The 19,617-nt window shown below is 38.1% G+C and overlaps 1 protein-coding gene across 2 annotated transcripts in view; it reads left to right on the top strand.

The window, feature by feature from the left end:
- Window positions 1-19,617, top strand: part of DOCK10 (dedicator of cytokinesis 10) — a 279,468-nt gene that overhangs the window by 168,828 nt on the left and 91,023 nt on the right. For both annotated transcript variants that reach the window (XM_061205474.1, XM_061205466.1), the window contains exons 5-11: window positions 598-670; window positions 947-1,069; window positions 1,317-1,451; window positions 10,262-10,445; window positions 11,705-11,790; window positions 12,065-12,148; window positions 12,267-12,422. In XM_061205474.1, coding sequence (XP_061061457.1) covers window positions 598-670; window positions 947-1,069; window positions 1,317-1,451; window positions 10,262-10,445; window positions 11,705-11,790; window positions 12,065-12,148; window positions 12,267-12,422 — 841 coding nt within the window. The remainder of the gene's footprint in view (window positions 1-597; window positions 671-946; window positions 1,070-1,316; window positions 1,452-10,261; window positions 10,446-11,704; window positions 11,791-12,064; window positions 12,149-12,266; window positions 12,423-19,617) is intronic.

Raw genomic sequence — 19,617 nt, 5'->3', positions numbered from 1 at the left:
CCATTTATAGAGCCAAGTGTATGCTTTTGCTCCTCTGGGCTGGTCAATGATGCTCTGACTAAGAGGCTTTTCTGTGCTACCATGGAAATCCCCAAAGTGAGCTCAATTGCTGCTAAGTCACGTTGGGGCAGGCTTTTGGGAGAGGCCAAGGTTAGGGGAGCAGCACAGCCTGGTGGCCAGAGCCCTGGGTGGTTCTTCAAATGACTGTCCTGTAGCCTTGGACATGTCACATAAAAGCAAAGGGGAAAAAAAAAAAAGATAATGAAAATATCAGTACTTTATATTCCACTTCAAAATGTGGAGAAAGGAAAATATAAATCACCAAGCCCTTAAAATCATCCCACTTACCTTCATCTAATTAAAAAGGACATGTGTAAATCTGTACCAATAGTAACTCTGTGGTTTAAAATAGAGATTTATTTACTGGAGATGAGATATAATGGTGTAGGGGGAAAGTTAATACTTCCAAAGGAAATGGATCCCTCACGAGATTATATTACTTTATAAAAATGTGTAAGAAAGCCACCACAATAGCTGTTACCCAGCTGAGAGCAATGTCTCAAATGACAAATCAGAATCTTTTTTTTTTAATATCAGAGCAGAATACAAACCAGAGAAACTTCCTTCACATTCCTTTGAGGTTGACCATGAAGATGCTGATAAGGATGAAGTAAGTAAATGGTTGAAAGTGAAATGTTTAAAACATGAGGATAATTAGCTCCTGTCTTTCACTAGCGTGTTTCAAATTCAGACGAGTTTCTCCTAAAGTTGCAGTAGCTGTTGGTGTGAAGGCTTTTAGATAAAATGAATCACGTGTGTTTTGAAATTTAACATGATTTTTTAAGATGAGTCAAAGAGAGAAAAAGGAGTCTCGTCTTTAAGTGCAGTGTCTAAGATCTGGGATTCACAAAAGATGGCTGTGATGCTAATGATGCCTTCTGTACAGGATACCACTTCTCACTCATCCTCCAAGGGCGGAGGGGGAATGGGAGGAACCAGAGTTTTCAAGTCTGGCTGGCTCTACAAGGGGAATTTTAACAGCACCGTGAATAATACCGTTACTGTTCGGGTAAGGAGACATCAAGACTCATCTTTGTTTCTGCCACCTTTCTTCACACCCTCCTCCACTTCGGTCACAGAACAGAGGAGAGCCATTTGCATTGAGTTTGTGTTTCGTGTCATATTTTATTTATGTGAAAGGAGGACGTTCTTCTCTAGAACAGTGCCCTAGAAACGTAGCACTCTTGAAGGAATTAGAAGTAGTCTAATTTCTGTGAATTTGAACTACCTCCTTATATTCTTTTCCCTTTATTTAGTCATTCAAAAAGCGCTTCTTCCAGCTGACTCAGTTGCCAGATAATTCCTACATCATGAATTTTTACAAAGATGAAAAAATATCCAAAGAACCCAAAGGTTGCATCTTTTTGGATTCCTGTACAGGTGTGGTGCAGGTGAGTAGAAATCTCTTTTCCCCCGAGTTTTTTTAATCGAAAAGTGTGTTCATCCAATCATTATTCATTCATTCCAAAAATATGTATGGAGTATCTGATATGAGCCGAGAACTGTTTCAAACTCCAAGTATTCAGTGGAGAGCAAGGCAGCCTAGATACCTGCTTTCACAAAACTCATTTCAATAAAGTAAGGAAAACAGAAAATACGTAAAGAAAGAAATAAACAGAATGGAATGATTGGTAAAATCTGGAATAAATAAAATAAACACGGTTACAGAGGTAGAGAGATGATGGTGAGGTTGCAAAGGAATCTTTATGCTCCAGAAGTGAGAAAAACATTTATGAAGAGAAAATATTTGATCTAGAGATTAAAGAATAAGCAGGGGCAGCAAGTGCAAAGGTCCTGAGGCAAGAGCAAGTCTGCTCTACTCAAGGCGAAGAGGAAAATGACCACCTGCATGGCTGTAGTGTAGAGATCCACCAAGCTAAAGAATTCAGTAAGATTATATGTAAATCACATAGTTCAAAGAAGGCTCTTCATGAATGTTATCTTTATTATTAGGTAATAAATAATAAGATAGTAAATTTACAGTGTATAAATGCATCATCCTTCTTCGAAGAGCAGGTTTCTTCAAAGGCAAGGATTACATTGATTCTCAAGAGTTAATCTCAGAAACAGACACAGTGCCTGTAACAGACAACACTGTTCTGCAAAGCCTTGGTCCTCAAATTATTGTCCTTAGTATTAAATTTGACCTGGACCACGGTGGCAAAGGGAAGCAAAATAATTCCATAGGCCTCACTTGGACATCTTATTTTCAAAAATTTTATTCTTTCTACTCTGATGAAATAGCTATCCTTATTCTCTCTCATGTAAAAATTGAAGCACTCAAGTGTTTTAGCAGTCTTCCCTCAAATTTCACATTAAGATGCTGGCCCGTTTAGGATGAGGACTTTTCTTTTGGTCACAGGCCACTAGGAACAATTCTTTATCTTATCACCAAACCACAGGCATTCACATAACTTGCTACATGGCTGAGATTACATTTCGGATTAATACCAGGGGCACTCAGATGTGTGAATGCAAAATAGAGTTCTCTTTAGTCACTCAAGCCTAGTCTATTTCTGGATGGTTTATCCGTTAAAATCTGGAATTTCTCCAGAAAGTAATAATACTGCACTTTAAAAGGAAAGACTTAATTAAGTGTTGCTGAGCCCTCCACTAGAAATGAAAGCTAACTGCTTTTTAACACAGATGCCAACTTCCCTTATGGAAAGGGCAATAAGGATCTTAATGGAGGGTGGAGATAGTTTTCTATTGTTGGTCACAAAGGAGACTCTTTGGCTTTAGAAATATGAAATAATACTTTAGCAATAGGTTAAAGATCAATAACTACATTTTACAGACATTGAGCTGAAAAACTTATTTTCTTTTCTATTTGTACTTCCAAACTTGCTCTAGCAAATGAGTCATCATCTTCTAAGAAGTATCATTGTAGCCCTTGTTAGGTATTAAGTTTGCAGAGATATGAATTATTGTGTAATTTCTTCTTCCAAGAACCTTGTAACTCTGTTGAACACACAGAGTTAGTTAGTGCTCTAATCTGACCTTCCACTACAGGTCCCTTTTCTCCATCACATCTTAGACTGTGTTTCAGTCTCTGCTTAAGCAGTACCTTGAAAAGAGAATGTCTTCTAAGGAAAACGTAAGCTTGGGGTTTTTACTGGTCAATGTTCGAATCCTAGTTTCACCATTTACTATCTGAGAGCCTTGAGTAAGTTACTCAAGCTCTTTGATTTCTGGTGTCTCATCTGTAAAACTAAAATAAATGTGCTAACATGTGATAAGGATCTGGGAGATAGTGTGTCCTCAGCCATCCTTTCCTAGTCTTTCCATTAATTACAAAGGTCACAACTTTGAGAGATAAACACCCCATCATGGGAAAGCCCTTCTAGAAAATATTGATTCACCGTCCTGAAATATCTACCTAAATTTGCTAATTTATCCATTTCTTTCTTCATTCATTCATTCATCCAGCAAACTTATTTAGTGCTTATGACATGCTGGAACTGTGCTTAGGCATTAGGAATTCCCTGCTGAAATCATAACCAGAGAAGGACATAGGCTCATAACTCACTATTACACAGTGTCTCAAGAGCTATAATGGAGGTATAAATGGCACTTTCTATGGAATGTTCTAGGAGCACGGAACAGTGATAAACTCTTCTGGGTTGGCTGGAAGGATGCATAGAAAAAGTGGGCATATAGGTAGGAATCTCCAAGGTAGATTTTGCACCTTCAAGCACAACTGAATAATCCTACTTCACTTTCCAATAGATAGCCATTCAAATACCCGGGAACATGTATTTTATCTTTTAAAGGGTTCGGCTCTGTATCCCTATATTTGTATTCCTCTTTATCAAGAGCTTGTTACCCTTTATAGAGGGAGGGACCTTTAGCTTCTTGAGATCACTTTGGGAAGGTAGACATCTGGGTCCCTTGTCACCTTATGTCTGCCAGTTCTTATGTATTTGCTTACAGCTCTTTCTAACTTGTAAGTTTTGCATCTGGAAAAAAAGATACTGAATCAGATAGTGCAAGTTTAGTCATTGTTCCAGCAAGTTCTCAGGCACAAAGTGTGCCTGGAGACGAAACACGTACACACAGAAGCACAAAGCAAACGAATAATAGGATGAGTCAGACCTATTTTGTCAAGAATCATTGTCAGTTTCCCTTGAATAAAACAGAGAAGAGAAACAAAGAGTTTGCCTCAGGAAGTGCTACCTACCACCCAGCATTCTCAGGGCATTCATGCACATAACAGTCTTGAGTGAACAAGCCGTTTTAGTTTGCCTCATTCAGACCCATTCTATATCATTGTGCTTTCCTAAGAATGATCCTTGGAATTCTTAGAAATATATTTCAAGGGCGACTTCAAATAGAGAGAAACTCCTACCCAGAGACTTTAGGTGACGTTTATGATTGGAAATTTCCTGGATCTTGGTAAAATAGAGACCTAACTGTAGTTTTCCACTTTTTTGTAATGTCATCAAACAGTACTAGATCTGTTTTACACCCCTCATTCCCGATCTGGAGCAGAACTTCCAATTTTTGCTACTTCAGTTTTGATTTGAGACTAAGGGCTATTTGGACCTAAGCTATCCTATCTTGTTCCTTAAGAGTCTTCTCATTCATTCATTCATTCATTCATTCATTGGTCCATCCATCCATCCATCCATTCCAGATCCTGCCACTGCGAAGGGAGTGAATAGCCCAGGAATCCCAGCTTCCTAGGGTCCCTACCTCAACAGTGACAATGACTGATGTCACTTGATACATAAAGGCTTAAATGGGGGTGGTGTGGTGCTGAATGCTGTTGATTTCCTCCTAGGTGCTGATCTTCCACCTTGTGGATGTGGGTTCCAAGACAACGGCCTTAGGGGCTTAACCAGAGTCTAGAAATTCAGATGCCTTCTGCAGCTCAGGCCACTACAGGAAGGAAGTAGGGTCAGCTGTGAGATAACAGAGACAGCTCAGACTGTGTGCGCCCATATAAAGGCAGTCAAACTGGGAGGGGAAAAAATGTGTACCTCCCAAGGAAAATTAATTTAGAAGCCAACTATGACCTATAAACCCCCCATTAGCAAACCTTGGCTGTAAAGAATCTCACTTCCCATGATAACAATAAAAACCAGAATGACACTTGTAACCTTCTTCATCTAATACATTATTTGACAACAGTTGATGGAACATGCATTATTATTGTCCCAATTTATTAAAATAAAACTCAGCGAGATAAAGTGGCTTGCCCAAGTCACAGAGCTAATAAATGGAAAAATTACATTTGAGGCAGAAGAATGTCCAAAGTTACAGAAAGATGCCCGAGGAAATGCTTTAGTGATCATACATCCAGTGGGCATGCTTGCATAGATACATACATTCATCCTACATAAGCCGCATAGGCAGAAGAAGCACTACAAAGATAGATGCTGGTATGTCATTTAAGCAGTGAGTTTTAGATGTAGGATTTATTTCAGCAAATACATATGGAAACTTTTGCTTTATGCAAAGCATTGTGGGAAAGCCAAACATGAATTAGATGTGGTTTGTGTCTTCAAAGAACTTCCGGCCTGCGGGAGGATGCACTGAAAAACACAGAACAGATATAGCACATGCCTGAGTAATTAAACATGAGTGACACATCTCAAACAATAGGTTCTGATAACATATGTAAGAAGAATATTAAATTGATCACTGCATGATGCTACCTTATATTATACATATGTAATATATATATATTGCTTATTTTTTCCTGACATTACATTACAGTAGAATGTAAGTTCAATGAGGGCAAGCAGTTCGCTTGAACATTTTTTAATGCTCTGTACGTGGCACATAGAAGGTAGCCAATATATCTTTGTTGAATGAATGAACAAATAAGCATACAGAGAATGGAAAGGACAGTATGGATGGTAGCCATCAATACCAGTAACCTGGATTTGATGTTGTGTGTTTCCTCTTAAAACTCTTCTCTTGTTTCGGCAAAGTTCTGTAAAAGATGCTAGCCACATAACAGGTACAGTGGCATATTTTGCTTGAAAAACTTCCTTCAATATTCAGTCCTCCATTGGCTTTGGTGGTTTTATTGGAGTATCTATTTCAAAACTTTTCCAGATGAATATTGTGGAAAGAGACCAGTTTGCCACAACTCATTAAGCACATCGTGTGGCCTTAGGACATATTTCCAGTTTCCTTTTATTTATTAAGTCACGTAGATAGACTGTGGTGAGCTTGAATGCACAAAGTAGTTGCATCGGTCGCAAAGGATACTGATTTCAGGGAAATAAAGGAAAATTTGAGGAGTAATATTGAGAAAACGATTACTTCTTGATTATCAGTTTAATGACTTAACATTGCATTTCAAGATTATAAAAATGTCCCATTGGTTTTCTGCTTTGGATTTTTCTTTTTTGCTGTTTTATACGCCATTATCTTGGAGATTACGGAGAGTGAGATGGAAAATCACTTAGGCACCGTAATCTTCCCCAACATAAGCTTCTCTGCACTGCAAGTAGTTCTGTTTCACTCCAAGGAGCAAAAGATAATTTGGCTTTTGAGAAGTTGTGAATAGAATATTTATTTCATTTATAAATATCCCTTTTTGAGAAACAAGGGCTTGTTATACTTTGCTCAAATTTTCAAAAAAATTTAATATATAATATTGTTGAAGTTGGCAATCATATTTAATTCATTTAAAGTACAGAAGGCAATTTAGAAAATCAAGTTTTGTTCTTATTTTGTCATGTTTGTTATTAGTTCCTTGACAGATGCATTTGAAAGCAGGTTGCAGCTCAATCCACTTTTAATTTGGACCCAGTATAAGCATTGTACATAACTTTGCATCTGCCTGTCCCCATTGTTTACAGCATCAAATTAGTCAAGCAGATTCTTTCTTTTATTTTCAAGACAACACTGAGATTTGTTTGCATTCTGCTATGCTCAGATGCTTTAGATCTGCTCTGAACTCTGGACACTTCTAGTTCTTTTCTGAGTGTCTATTTCTGTTCCTGTTGCTTTTTGAAGGATACAATACTATCAGAGCAACGTATCTCTCTTTTATACCTGCTCTCGGCCATCTGTCTTTGCCCTCAGACCCTCTGTGTCAGTGCAGGTCACAGGCGGTTTTATGGACCTCCTTCTTCAGCACCCCAGGAAATGTGTGGGAGGGTGTGTGGAGGGAGTCTGCCCCACTCCTCATGGGGCAAGCATAGCTTTTAAGAATTTGCATTCTTAAAGAAGCTACCTGGAGGTTTGCTTTGCACAGGACAGGTAGGGGCCACTGCCTTTCCAGCGACCACCCCGCCTCTGTTTACACTGCAGCCAAAATGATCTCAAAATGCAACTGTGGTCCTTTACTAGTCAAGTCATCCTTTCTGCACTCTCACAGAACACAGAGGGTACTGCAAGAATAGTAGTATTCTCAACACACCATTGTAAAGCAATTATACTCCAATAAAGATGTTAAAAAAAAAAAAAGAATAGTAGTATTCTCATGTTGCAGTAACAATCCTGTTCTCAAAAAGAATTTTTATACCTTGATTTCATACCTCTTCTTCAATACATTCATACCAAAGGTAAGTACATTTATCTTCCAGTTTCACATTTGGGTGATTAATTGGTTAACACCCGTCTCCCCTCTTCCAACACCTTGTCTGTTTTTGCCCAGCACAAACTGTAAACACGAGAGAACCTCTTTAAGAATGAATACTGTCACTGCACTGAGGATAACTAGTGAGCTTCTGCCCTTATCAGGCTTATGGGCTATTGAAAATGGCAGCCTGCAAGTGAGTCATTACAGGGCAAAGAAATAATAAAAATTGACAATAATACGAAAGTATGGACACAAGCAAAGAGCTTGTCCTTGGCAGAGTCTAGAAAGTGACATTTGAGCTGTGAGATTCCACAGTGAGAATCACAGTTAGCTTTTTAGCTAATTCTTCTTTCTCCTTCAATTCCCAAATTTTACTTTTTCTTGAGTCTTGTATGATGCCCCGCTGTCTACTTTCAGAAACCAGAACATCCCAGGCCATGGTTACCCATTTGGTGTGTGGTTGTGCCAGGCAGGTGGCAAAGAAGGAGAACGGCATCTGATGAGCATCTTCTTTGTGCTGGGTCATCTCAGGGGATGTTAAAGGATAAAGGGATTATTTCCTGTCTCCACCACTTGCTGTCCGTGTATCCCAAGCATATTTTCATTTGTCTCCCCAAGCCTCAATGTTACCATATGTTAAATGGAATGATACAGTTTCTCTCATAGAGTTATTATGAGATTTAAATAAAATGATGACTGTGAAATGGTCGGCACAGTGCCAGGTATATAGATGGCAAGTGTTTCGTAAGTGTCATGTTTGTAGTAGTAACCGTACTGTTGTGGAAGTTGAAAGGAGAACGCTATTTGGGGAAGTTTTTAAGAGCCTCCCAAAGAGAACACTACCAGGAGTATATTAAAAATTATTCTTTCTTGCCACCAAGAAATAGCAATCCTGTTCTCAGAAAGAATTTATACCTTGATGTTTAGCCGCAACCCCGCACTGTAGTACCGCTCTCATCTTAGGGTTCTACTATTATTTGTATTTTACTTATCTTAATTGTGTAGGTTTTGCTTTATTACAGTTGTGAGTTCTCTAAAGGCTTTAGAACAGTGTGGGTAAGAGTTGAATACTTGTATCAGACGTACCTATTAATTACGGTACAGAATTAATTACGGAATTAAAGGTGGAATATCTTTAGAAATTCTTACAGCCACTGCAGGTTATATAACACTAGTTTATATCATCAGGGGAAGTTTCTACTTTGCATTTATATTTCTAATCTCATGGCAGGAATACATAAAACTGCTGTAATAATCTGCTTTTGTATTCCCTCTACTTTAAATGTGCTTCTTTGATCTTTAAACAACTCACTTCTTTTTACAGATTTCACCTTCTGTGAAAGTTCAATCTAAAGTAGCTACTCATCGCATCAGACCATTTTAATTCTCTGCACAACAGAGAATCTTTGTTTTTCATTTGTTTGTTCATTTCTTCAATCATTCATTCATTCCCAAGGATAAGAACCTCTTCTGTCCCATTTATAAGATATGACTGTTTTGAACACACTGTTATTGAATCCTTCTATGTGAGAGCCCTGGTACAGGACAGAGTGGTGACCCAGCTCTCATGGAGGCAGATGTAAGGGAGGAATATACTGTTCAAACAAACAAATGAAAGGGAATAAGCATGTAATCCCAAGTTGTTGTGAATGCCCCAGAGGACAAGAACCTTGTCCTAACTGGGGAACTGGGGAAGGTTCACTGAGCAAGGATAACTTCACTTGAGATCTGAAGAGTGAATACAAGTCACGTAAGTACTTGAAGGGCAAACATCGTGCTGTGTGTGTGAACACATGCATGATGATTGGGATGGGAGGGTTGTTTCAGGCCTTTGTGGCAGCAACAAAGCCTGTGATGGGAGCACATCCAGGGAACTAGAACAAAGCCTCGCGGGTTGGTCACAAAATGCAAAGTAGAGATGTCAAGTTAGAGAAAAGTCTGGAGGTTGGTGGAGAAGCCAGAGACAGAGAAAGGAATTGGGGGCCCCTGGCATATGGATGTCATTTAAAGCCATTGGACCAGATGAGAAAGAAAGGAGTCTAAGGCAGAGCTGAGGTTAGCATGACAAGTCACCAAGATAAGGAAGAGCCAGTAGAGGTGACTGAAAAGTGGTGGCCATTCAGGAGGAAAGAAAACTAGAATAGAGTGTAGTCATGGAGAAACCCAGAGAGAGATGGGTTTCAAGAAGCCACTGTGTTAATTCTGATGAAAGACCAAGGAAGATATGAAGAAAGAGATGTCCTTGGGTAGTACAGCAGCATAGAGTTTGTTGGTGATCTTGGCAAGTGCTGCCTCTGGGATAGGATGGGGTCAAAAACCCAACTGGAGTGAGTTGTAGACAGGACACAAGGTGAGAAAGTGAAGGTAGCATCTCAAAGCAACTATTTGAAGAAGCTTAGAATATACTCCTCCACCTGCCTGAAGATGAAATTTTTGAGCCAACCTGCTCATCCAATCAAGAAAAGCATAAATAAAATACCTGTCCATACAAAAAGGCTTGAAAGAAACCAAACGAAATGATTCTCATCCAGCTAAATTTTTGTCCTGTTTTGGAAGATCTCCTTGATGTCACCTACTCATGAGGAAAGACCCCGTAAAAAACGTCTCCCACTCTCTAAGACTTGGTATCTGGTGTTTTTCTTTCTTTTCATGCCACAGAATAACCGACTAAGAAAATATGCCTTTGAATTGAAAATGAATGACCTGACCTATTTTGTGCTGGCGGCTGAAACGGAGTCAGATATGGATGAATGGATCCACACCCTCAACCGAATCCTGCAGATCACTCCTGAGGGGCCCCCTCAGGGCAGGAGGAGCGCCGAGCTCACGGATCTGGGGCTGGGTGAGCGCACGCACACCCACCTCCCTTCCCTCGCGACGTGCGACCTGTGCATTTGGTTCATTTCAGCTGCTACTAACCCTGGTAGCTGTCAGGTCTAGCTCTTCCAACCCTGAGCTATTCGCTCCAGGAAATCACCCGTAAACCTTTGCTTTTACTCAATAGTGAGAGTCGCCACACAGAGGTATGATTTTGAGTTGCCTGGCAATGCTTTGAGGCTGACATCCAGCAAATGATGTTAGGAACCATTGGTCAGCAGTATTAAAAATATACCCATGTCTGATGGGGTGTTAGAGGGGAGATTCTGTGTTTTATAGCCTTTCATTAAATTTAATTAATGAACATTATACTCTGTAATGACAAATATGCATTCTTTCCTTTTAGTTGAAAGGCATCTTTCACGTGTGCTTTTGACCCCACTGAGATCAGCCTAGTTGTGGAAGTTCCATAAATTTTGCATGGTATTAGACATTTTTATAAGACAAATTTTTTTTTTCTACCCATCCTAATTCTTTCGTATAATTCTAATCCAGGCTAGGCAAAGAGAAGAGAACGAGAGAGGAAAGAAAGGATGAAAAGTAGGGGAGAAAACAGGTCTATAGCCACACGGAAGACAAGTTCACCTTCAGAGTCAGTCACTCCTAAAGGAAAATTACTTTAAGACATTTTTCATAACACATGATATGTTATTTTAAGTCTTTAAGTTCTGATAGTCTATGTATCATATGAGAGAGTCATGAGATAATAAGGAAGAAAATTATGGTTGATTTTAATACAACTGCTATATATCATAGTAAGTGTTTTACATTCATGATTTACTTAATAATAATCAACTAGAATATTAATGTTTACAGAGTCTTAGAGAGTTTAACTGAAGCTAGAATGTGGGTTTTACATTGATGGCCTAAGAGTCAGAATTATCCAAAATATATTCATATATAAGAAAACTTTAGTATGCTTTAATGAAGTGAGACAAAACAACCTCAAGTATAAATGTAGTATTGTAAGGGTCCAGAGATCTTATAGACACAGGATGGTGTCATGGAGAGTGTCCCAAAATTATCACCAGGACATCTGATTTCCAGGCCCAGTTCATCTAACAATACGGAATACTAGAGCCAGGACACAGTGAAGGCATCTCCTCACCAATATCCATCCCCCATCGCTCTTGAGTCTAACCCAGTTGTTATATGTCACAGGCTAGAGAAATGAATGATTCATGAGGACTATTTAATAACCCAGTCTTGGTGTATCTTTTCAAGATTCCCTGGATAATTCTATAACTTGTGAATGCACACCGGAGGAAACAGATTCTTCAGAGAACAACCTACACCCAGACTTCACAAAAGTAATAAAGCTGACATTTTTCTATGCAAATAAATTTGAATTACTTATTGTTTATTGCTTTCATGGAAAAGATATAAATGCTTTCTTTTAAGATTTAGACTAAGAAACACAACAGTCAAAAAACAAAAGCATGTTTCTATAAGATTGTGGAGTGTTAATGGATGATATTAAAGCAATGCTGATACTAAGGGGCTATTTCTTGGCCATGTGGATGGAGCTGGTCTGTAAGTTTCTGGCTATTTAGATACTAAGAACTAACACAGTTTTCTCTGTAGTACCTCACAGAAACTGAAGAGATTGTCAAAGCAACTCGAAACACGGAGAGGCTAAATCTGTTCTTGCTGGATCCAGATATCGATGTAAGTCGGAATTCTCTCTAAGCAGACATGACCTTTATTTGTACAGTTGTGGTTTATAATTTAGAATCTCTTTTCTTATGATGGGAGTTTGTTGAGTAAAACTTTCCAAATTTTTTAGAGCTTGAAACTTCAGAAGAAGGATCTTTTAGAACCTGAGTTTGTGATCAAACCATTTGAAGAAAAAGCAGCCAAGAGAATCATGATCATTTGTAAAGCTCTCAACTTAAATCTTCAGGGATGTGTTACAGAGAATGAAAATGATCCGGTAACAAATGTAAGTTTCTCTTCTGTTACATCCTATAGGATCAGCCAACATCACACCACCCTTGTTAAAATCTTTTATTCAATTCCTGATCTTTCCAGGCACTGAGTTCACACCCTCAATTGTACCAAGGGTAGGATTGACAGCATTTTTCCGCATGAAAAATGCACAAGTTATGAAGTGGAATTGTCAATATACTGCCATAAAATTTCCCTTTTAACTTAAAGAACTATGGAAGGGATTATGCTCTAGGGTTCTTTTCATTAAATCAGCACAGTGGTTCAGAGTTTCCAAAGATATTGTTTGTATCTTCTTGGAACTTGAGATGGCTTTTAAATTGATATTTTTATTTTAATGTTTATATGTTAATTTTCATGTATATTAGAGAATATTTATAATGAGCAAATCAACCCTGTGATTTCACAGCTACTACTGCTTACGACAAGGCTAAATAGTGAATCAAGTAAAATAATATTATATAAATATTAAATAAATAATACATGTAAATGGTAGGGAAAAAAAGGTGCTTCACTGATATTTGGGAAACATCACTGTGCTCATTAAATCCATACAAGATTCCTCTTCTTACCAAGTGGGCTCTCTTGAGAGTTCACGCTTAGTATTCTAGGGGACAATTCTATACTAATTGTAAATGTATGTGTGGGAAGGGGACGTTTTGTAAGCATAAATATTATTAAAGGTTGAACTATAAAAAAGGAAATAAAAAGCACTCATAATCCTAACATCAAAAATCATTGTTAATATATTGGTGTGTTCCCTTTCATTCTTTGCTAATGCATTCTTTCATTCTTTGCAAATGCTAACGCATTTCTAATAAAGCATCCCTCAATTGTCATCTTTCACCTTAAAGAAGAAAACTTATTTCCAGATCCATGATACAAGCCACCTTTGCTTTTAGAAGGTAGAAACAGCATTAAGTTTTCTCTGCAGATTGCACACACAATCCCGTACATGCCTTTATTTATGATGTAGTAAAACGAGCCTTGTTAGTTTGACAGTGAGTAGCTGGCAAAATGGGTGAACTTTTTCGAAAGACTGTAACCTACTGCCCTTGGGTCTTCAGGCACCTCACTGGTTGTCTGAGCCTCCTTCTTCCTGGTGTAATAGCAGGACAATGGTACATGCTGTGGACCTCAAGTAACAAACGCCTGACTTTCCCACTTACAAGTTGTCCCATGCTGGGCAAGTGGCTTAACCTCAGTCTCCTGTTCTGAAAATGGGGAAAATAATAATGCTATTTCAAATAGCCATTGTGAAGATTAGATATGGTGCCCGGCACATAGTAAGCATTCATTAAATATTAACTGTTATTCTAATATGTGGGAAATTGCTTTCAAATTTGTAAATACAATGCGTGCAAGGTATTGATGTTTTCAATGTTACCTGTGAGATTCTTGTTGACAAGTAAGCTAAAATTGAAATTTGTTGCCAGTAAGAATCTTCCTCCAAAATGAAGCTTCCTCATATTTTATAACTGTAACTGTGCACTAGGTTATGTGAGACTGAAAGTGGTTGAAGTTGAGTTTATTCGTTCTCCAGCAAATATTTATTCAGTGCACCTACTAGACCCAGACTTGTTCTAAGTACTGGAGAAACAGCAGGGAACGAGCTGAACAAGGTCCCTAGCCTCTTGAAGATTAGATTCTTTTGGAAAAGGACCGAAGTAAATAAGGAAACAAATAAATTAACAAGATAATTGCACATTGTGAAAAGTTCTTTAAAATAAATCAATATAGAGAGATGTGATACAGAGCAACTGGGAAGAAGGCTGCTGTAGATGGGGGGCCATGGGAGGCCTCTCTGAGCGGGTGACATTTGAACAGAGACCAAAGGTTGAGAAGGATAAAACGTCAGGTCAGTGCAAAAGATTCCAGGCAGAAGAAAGAACAAGTGTGAATGCCCTGAGACAGGTAAGTCTTGGCAAGTTCTGGGAACTGAAAGGAGATAGTGAGGGGAAGGGCAGACCAAGATGCGGTGGGAGAAACAGTACAGGGTAAGATTAGGTAGGGTCTTATAAGCTGTAGCAAAGAGTTTGGATTTATGCTAGGTGTGAGTGGAGGCTATTCAACAGTTTAAAGCACATTAAAATGGTGTGATCTAATCTGTGTTTTTAAAACATCCCATTAGAAGAATGGATTGGAGGAAACAAGAGTTGAACAGGGAAAGCAGTTAGAAGTCTATTACTATAGTTCGCATCATGGCTTGCGCTAGGGCTGGCAAGGAGGAGGGAGAGGAATGGATGGATTTGACTGCTGTTTTGTAAATTGAACTGACAGTTTTTTCAGATACATTGCATATACAGGATAAGGGGAAGGGAAATCTGAAGGATGAGTCCCTAGTTTTTGCTTTAAACACTTAGACGTGTGGTGGTGCCATTACTAAGAGGACAAGACTAGAGGAAGAGCAGATTTGGGGGATACAGGCCAAAAAGTACATTATGGATATGTGAAGCTTAATCAGCCTATTAGATATCCAAATAGAGATGGCCAGTGGGCAGATTCAAATACAAGTTTGGAACTCAAGAGAATGGCATGAACAGAGATACAAATTTGGAAGTCTGGTACAGGCAGTGACCTAGAGGGAATCAATCATGTAGGAATTTCTATGTGTGTAGGAAACATTTAATGGATGAATAGAGAAGTGACCAAAGAAGAATCAGAAGGAATGGTTATTGATGTAGAGATAAACCAGGAAAGAGTGGGTCATGATGCCAAGAGAGAAAGGGTCAGCTTTGTGGAATGGTGCTGAGAAGCTGAATAACATGAAGCCAGAGAACAACGTGGTAGATGTGGCCACACGGAGGATGACTAGAGCAGAAAGAGTTTCCTTGGAGTGAAAATGTTAGGAGGGGTAATCAGAACATACTTTCATTCGGGAGTAAAAAAAAACTAGAAACTTAGTTCTTGAAACTATATTTGGAAATATCAGGAAAACTTAACCTAAATTATAATGTCACTTAATCTAAATTTTATTAGATAAAAATAAGTGCTTTTTTTGACCAGGTACATCCTTAAGTGTGATTAAAAACTCAGATTTAGAAACGGAAACTCAAAGATAATGGGCTTTTCTTTCCAGTGCCAGGGGCATATGACTCCTTCCACATGGCTTCGTATCTTTATACTAAAGCCCATATTCAGAAGCTAAGTGTGTGTATTTGGGCCAATCTCGCCAGGCAAGAGAACATGTGTGATTCAAAGAGCAGCTTTTGTGAGCCCTTTCTTATCTGTCAGGCCATAGGAATAAGTCAATTCCAAGTGCTCTGTATGTCTGTATCATTTTTAATTTATTTTACAGTGATACAAATGTTTAAAAACTAGGAAAAGAATTTTAAGAATAATTTCATAGTGCTTATAAACAATAATGTAAAAAAAAACTGAGAAAACAACCTCACCTGAACTCAACTGCAATTTTATATGTAATGGCATTGTTTTAAAAAATCTTTGTGTGATTATTCAGTGACACTCATTAATGTCGCTGTTTTTAAATTCATTGTTTTTAACTCAGTGAGCATGCTTTTAAATTAATTGAAATATTTCTCCAAGTTGCTGAAGAGCCAGCAATTCAGTAGCATTTAATGAATGAGCTTCTAAAAAGACGCCCTAAAAGAACTTTTTCATGATGGGGAAACAATACTTGACAGCATGTAATTTTTTAGTCAGTCAATTGAAAACCAAATTCAAGTTGATGGTTTTAGAGTATAAAATATTTCTTTGGAAATAGAAATTGATTCCAAAAATCTGAACTAATAAAACTGCTTCACAGCTGAGCTACATTTAAAATGCCATGTTCCTGAATTTTTTAAAGAGAAGTACAGAATTCTAAACATCAGAAACCTATGACTTAATTTGTTAGGCTTTGAAGGTTCTTTACTAAACAACCCTTTATTGAAAAGCTGGTGATTCAAAAAATAAGATGTGAATGGCCATCATCAAAAAGTCTACAAACAATAAATGCTGGAGAGGGTGTGGAGAAAAGGGAACCATTCTGCACTGTTGGTGGGAATGTAAATTGATATAGCCACTATGGAGAATAGTATGGAGGTTCCTTAAAAAACTAAAAATAGAACTACCATACGACCCAGCAATCCCACTACTGGGCATATATCCTGAGAAAACCATAATTCAAAAGGACACATGTACTCCAATATTCATTGCAGCTCTATTTACAATAACCAGGACATGAAAACAACCTAAATGTCCAATGAGATGAACGGATAAAGAAGATGTGGTGCATATATACAATGGAATATTACTCAGCAATAAAAAGGAACAAAACTGGGTCATTTGTAGAGATGTGGATGGACCTAGAGTCTGTCCTACAGAGTGAAGTAAGTCAGAAAGAGAAAAACAAATATCGTACATTAACGCCTACATGTGGAATCTAGAAAAATGGTACAGATGAAACTATTTGCAAAGCAGGATAGAGACACAGACGTAGAGAACGGACATGTGGACATGGTGGGGGGGAAAGGGAGTGGGATGAATTGGGAGATTGGGATTGGCATATACACACTACCATGTGTAAAATAGATAGCTAGTGGGAACCTGCTGTATAGCACGGGGAGCTCAGCTCAGTGCTCTGTGATGACCTAGATGGGTGGGATGAGGGTGGGGGAGGGAGGTCTAAGAGGGAGGGGATATAGGTTTACATATAGCTGTTTCACTTCATTGTACAGCAGAAACTAACACAACATTGTAAAGCAATTTTACTACAGTTAAAAAAAGGTAAGATGTGACATTTAAGTTGAAAAAGGTGGATTGGAAGAAATAAGTGAAGCACCATATGAGCTTTAATTTCTGATGGATTATCAAAGTAGGTAATTTATTTCCATTCACGAAGCAGAAATGAAAATCAAAAGGCAGCAATTCACAAAAACTTAATAAGCATTTTTTTCCTTTGACCTTCAATGTGTTTGGGGTTCCTACCTGAGTTATTTTCACATAATTTTGTATTTTTCAACTCTTAGCAGACTACCACTGCCACAAACCAAGAGTTTTTCTAAACTAAATTAAATTGGTAAAACATGAAACTTTTACACTTTGTCTTATTTTTAAAAAATAATGTGTTGAATTTTATTTTATGTGTCATTCTAACAGTAAGGGTGCTGGCAGGTATTGCTAATATTAAGGAATTAAACTAATAGCCCTGTTATAAACTAGCCATAATCCTGCATTTCAGAGAACACAAGATACTTATTAAACATTCAGCAAAATCCACAGCATGAGTGAGTCTGTACAGTGATGAACTTGGTCACAATGTATTTTTTGTATATAACCTGCTTATCCACAGAATCCTGGTGGATGAGAGGCATCAATTCAAAATTAAGTAACATAAACAAAAGTTAAAAAAATTTGTATAAGTATATTCATTTTAAGAAGCCTGTAGTTAATTACATATGTGTGTATTTACATATATATGTATGTATATAATTATTCATATGTATGCATATGTCTGTGTATATAATTACATATACATATATTGGGTTGGCCAAAAAGTTCGTTCGTTTTTTCCATGTTCCAGAAAAACCTGAGTGAACTTTTTGGCCAACCAATATTTATTTCAGTCCTTGTTTTATTTAATTTCTCTTGCATTTGACATTTTTCTAGTTGAAAATTATTTCTTTCTGAAATCTTTCTTCTGTGTCTGTGATAACTCTGGCAGCATTAAAAAAATTTTATCAGCTTGCTTTTGAAAATCTCTCTCCACTCCCCCATCTCCTTTATAAGCTGTTTTCCCTACTCCAGTCTCTATCCTGTGCATGTTCATATTTCCTAGGATGCCATTCTGATTCTCTTCTTTTTATTTAATGCCTTGAATAGGCACCCACATCCCCAAATCTTTTGGGTTCAGATCTCCAGCCCAGTTTCCTTGACTGGACTCCGAACTCATATATCCAGCTGCTCCTGGAATGTCCTACAGAGGATTCTCTGTACCAAAGAATTCATCTTTGTATCTTCATCCTATATATTAGTGAATGGCGTTGTCATTCACTCAGTTTCCTATAGCCCCAAACCTGGGAATTTTCTTTTATTCATGCCCCTGTGAACCCTCTCTCCAACCAACCAATACACGCACACACGCAATGGATTTCCAAGCCTTTTGGTTGTACCTTCCTAACGATTCTCAAATGTATCTTCTGCAAACACATCCTAATTTTTTGTTTCCACTCTGATCTCACTCTAAACCTGTGTTTTTTTCATGTCTTTGTGACTTTGCCCATGTCACTCAACCTACTAGAAGCCCTTTATAACTTCCCCTTTACCAAATTTCTACTTCTTTAAAACTCAAGCAAGAAACTTTCCCTTCCCTTTCCATCTTCCTTTACCTTTGCATTTTCCCTTTACTTCACATCTTCCTCTTCCTTCCTAGCATGGTAGTAAGAGGTTAAGGGAGCAATCACACAGAGGCTTGGAATTGAGTGAGCATAAGAATTCCAGATGATGCAGGGGAGAAAGCCACGTGGAGGCACAGAGGTGCCATGCCCTTGGATCTGTCAGGATCTGGGGCACTGTGCAGGCTGGTGCAGAGGAGATAGCTAGAGAAGATGACTACTATGGTTGGGAGACTGGTTACTTTGAACAATAAGTAAATTAATTGAACAAATAAGTAAATAAATTAATGATAATGAGTCAGGTTTTTCACTATTGGATGAAATACTTGCAAATATGAAAAAGGGAAAGGCTAGAAAGAATCTTTGAGGATTTGGACTGGAAATGGAGGTATGACATGAACCCATGAGTTTTTAATAAATATTCATGTACTGATAGAGGTAGAGAAATCATTGTAGCTGTGAATATTGTGTATATGTCTATATATGTGTGTGTCCCAGAAACAATGAGCATAGCAAGCACCCAGATCTTGGTTTCTAAGTGTCACCCTCACTAACAGGAACCAGGGCTCTTTGGAGGAATGGCCGGGACATGGAAAGTATAAGATGAGCCTGGAACATCTTGTTGGGTAAAGAAAGAGGTGCTCCAAAAATGATGCTGACCTGCCATAAAGACACAGGAGCTACACTGAAGGGTGTACCTCTAGCCAAATCTGAGACAAGTCGAGTATCACTATAAATAATGATAGTAAGAGATGGAAATTTATTGAATAAAATAGCAATCCATGAGTCTATACGTACATATATATATGTACATGTGTGTGTGTATGTGTATATAAATATATATATGAATAAAAA

This window comes from Eubalaena glacialis, chromosome 1 (genome assembly GCF_028564815.1).
Source record: "Eubalaena glacialis isolate mEubGla1 chromosome 1, mEubGla1.1.hap2.+ XY, whole genome shotgun sequence".
In the NCBI taxonomy this organism is placed as follows: Eukaryota; Metazoa; Chordata; class Mammalia; order Artiodactyla; family Balaenidae; genus Eubalaena; species Eubalaena glacialis.
The sequence above is the reverse complement of the archived record's forward strand: the minus strand, read 5'-3'. Positions and strand labels throughout refer to the sequence as shown.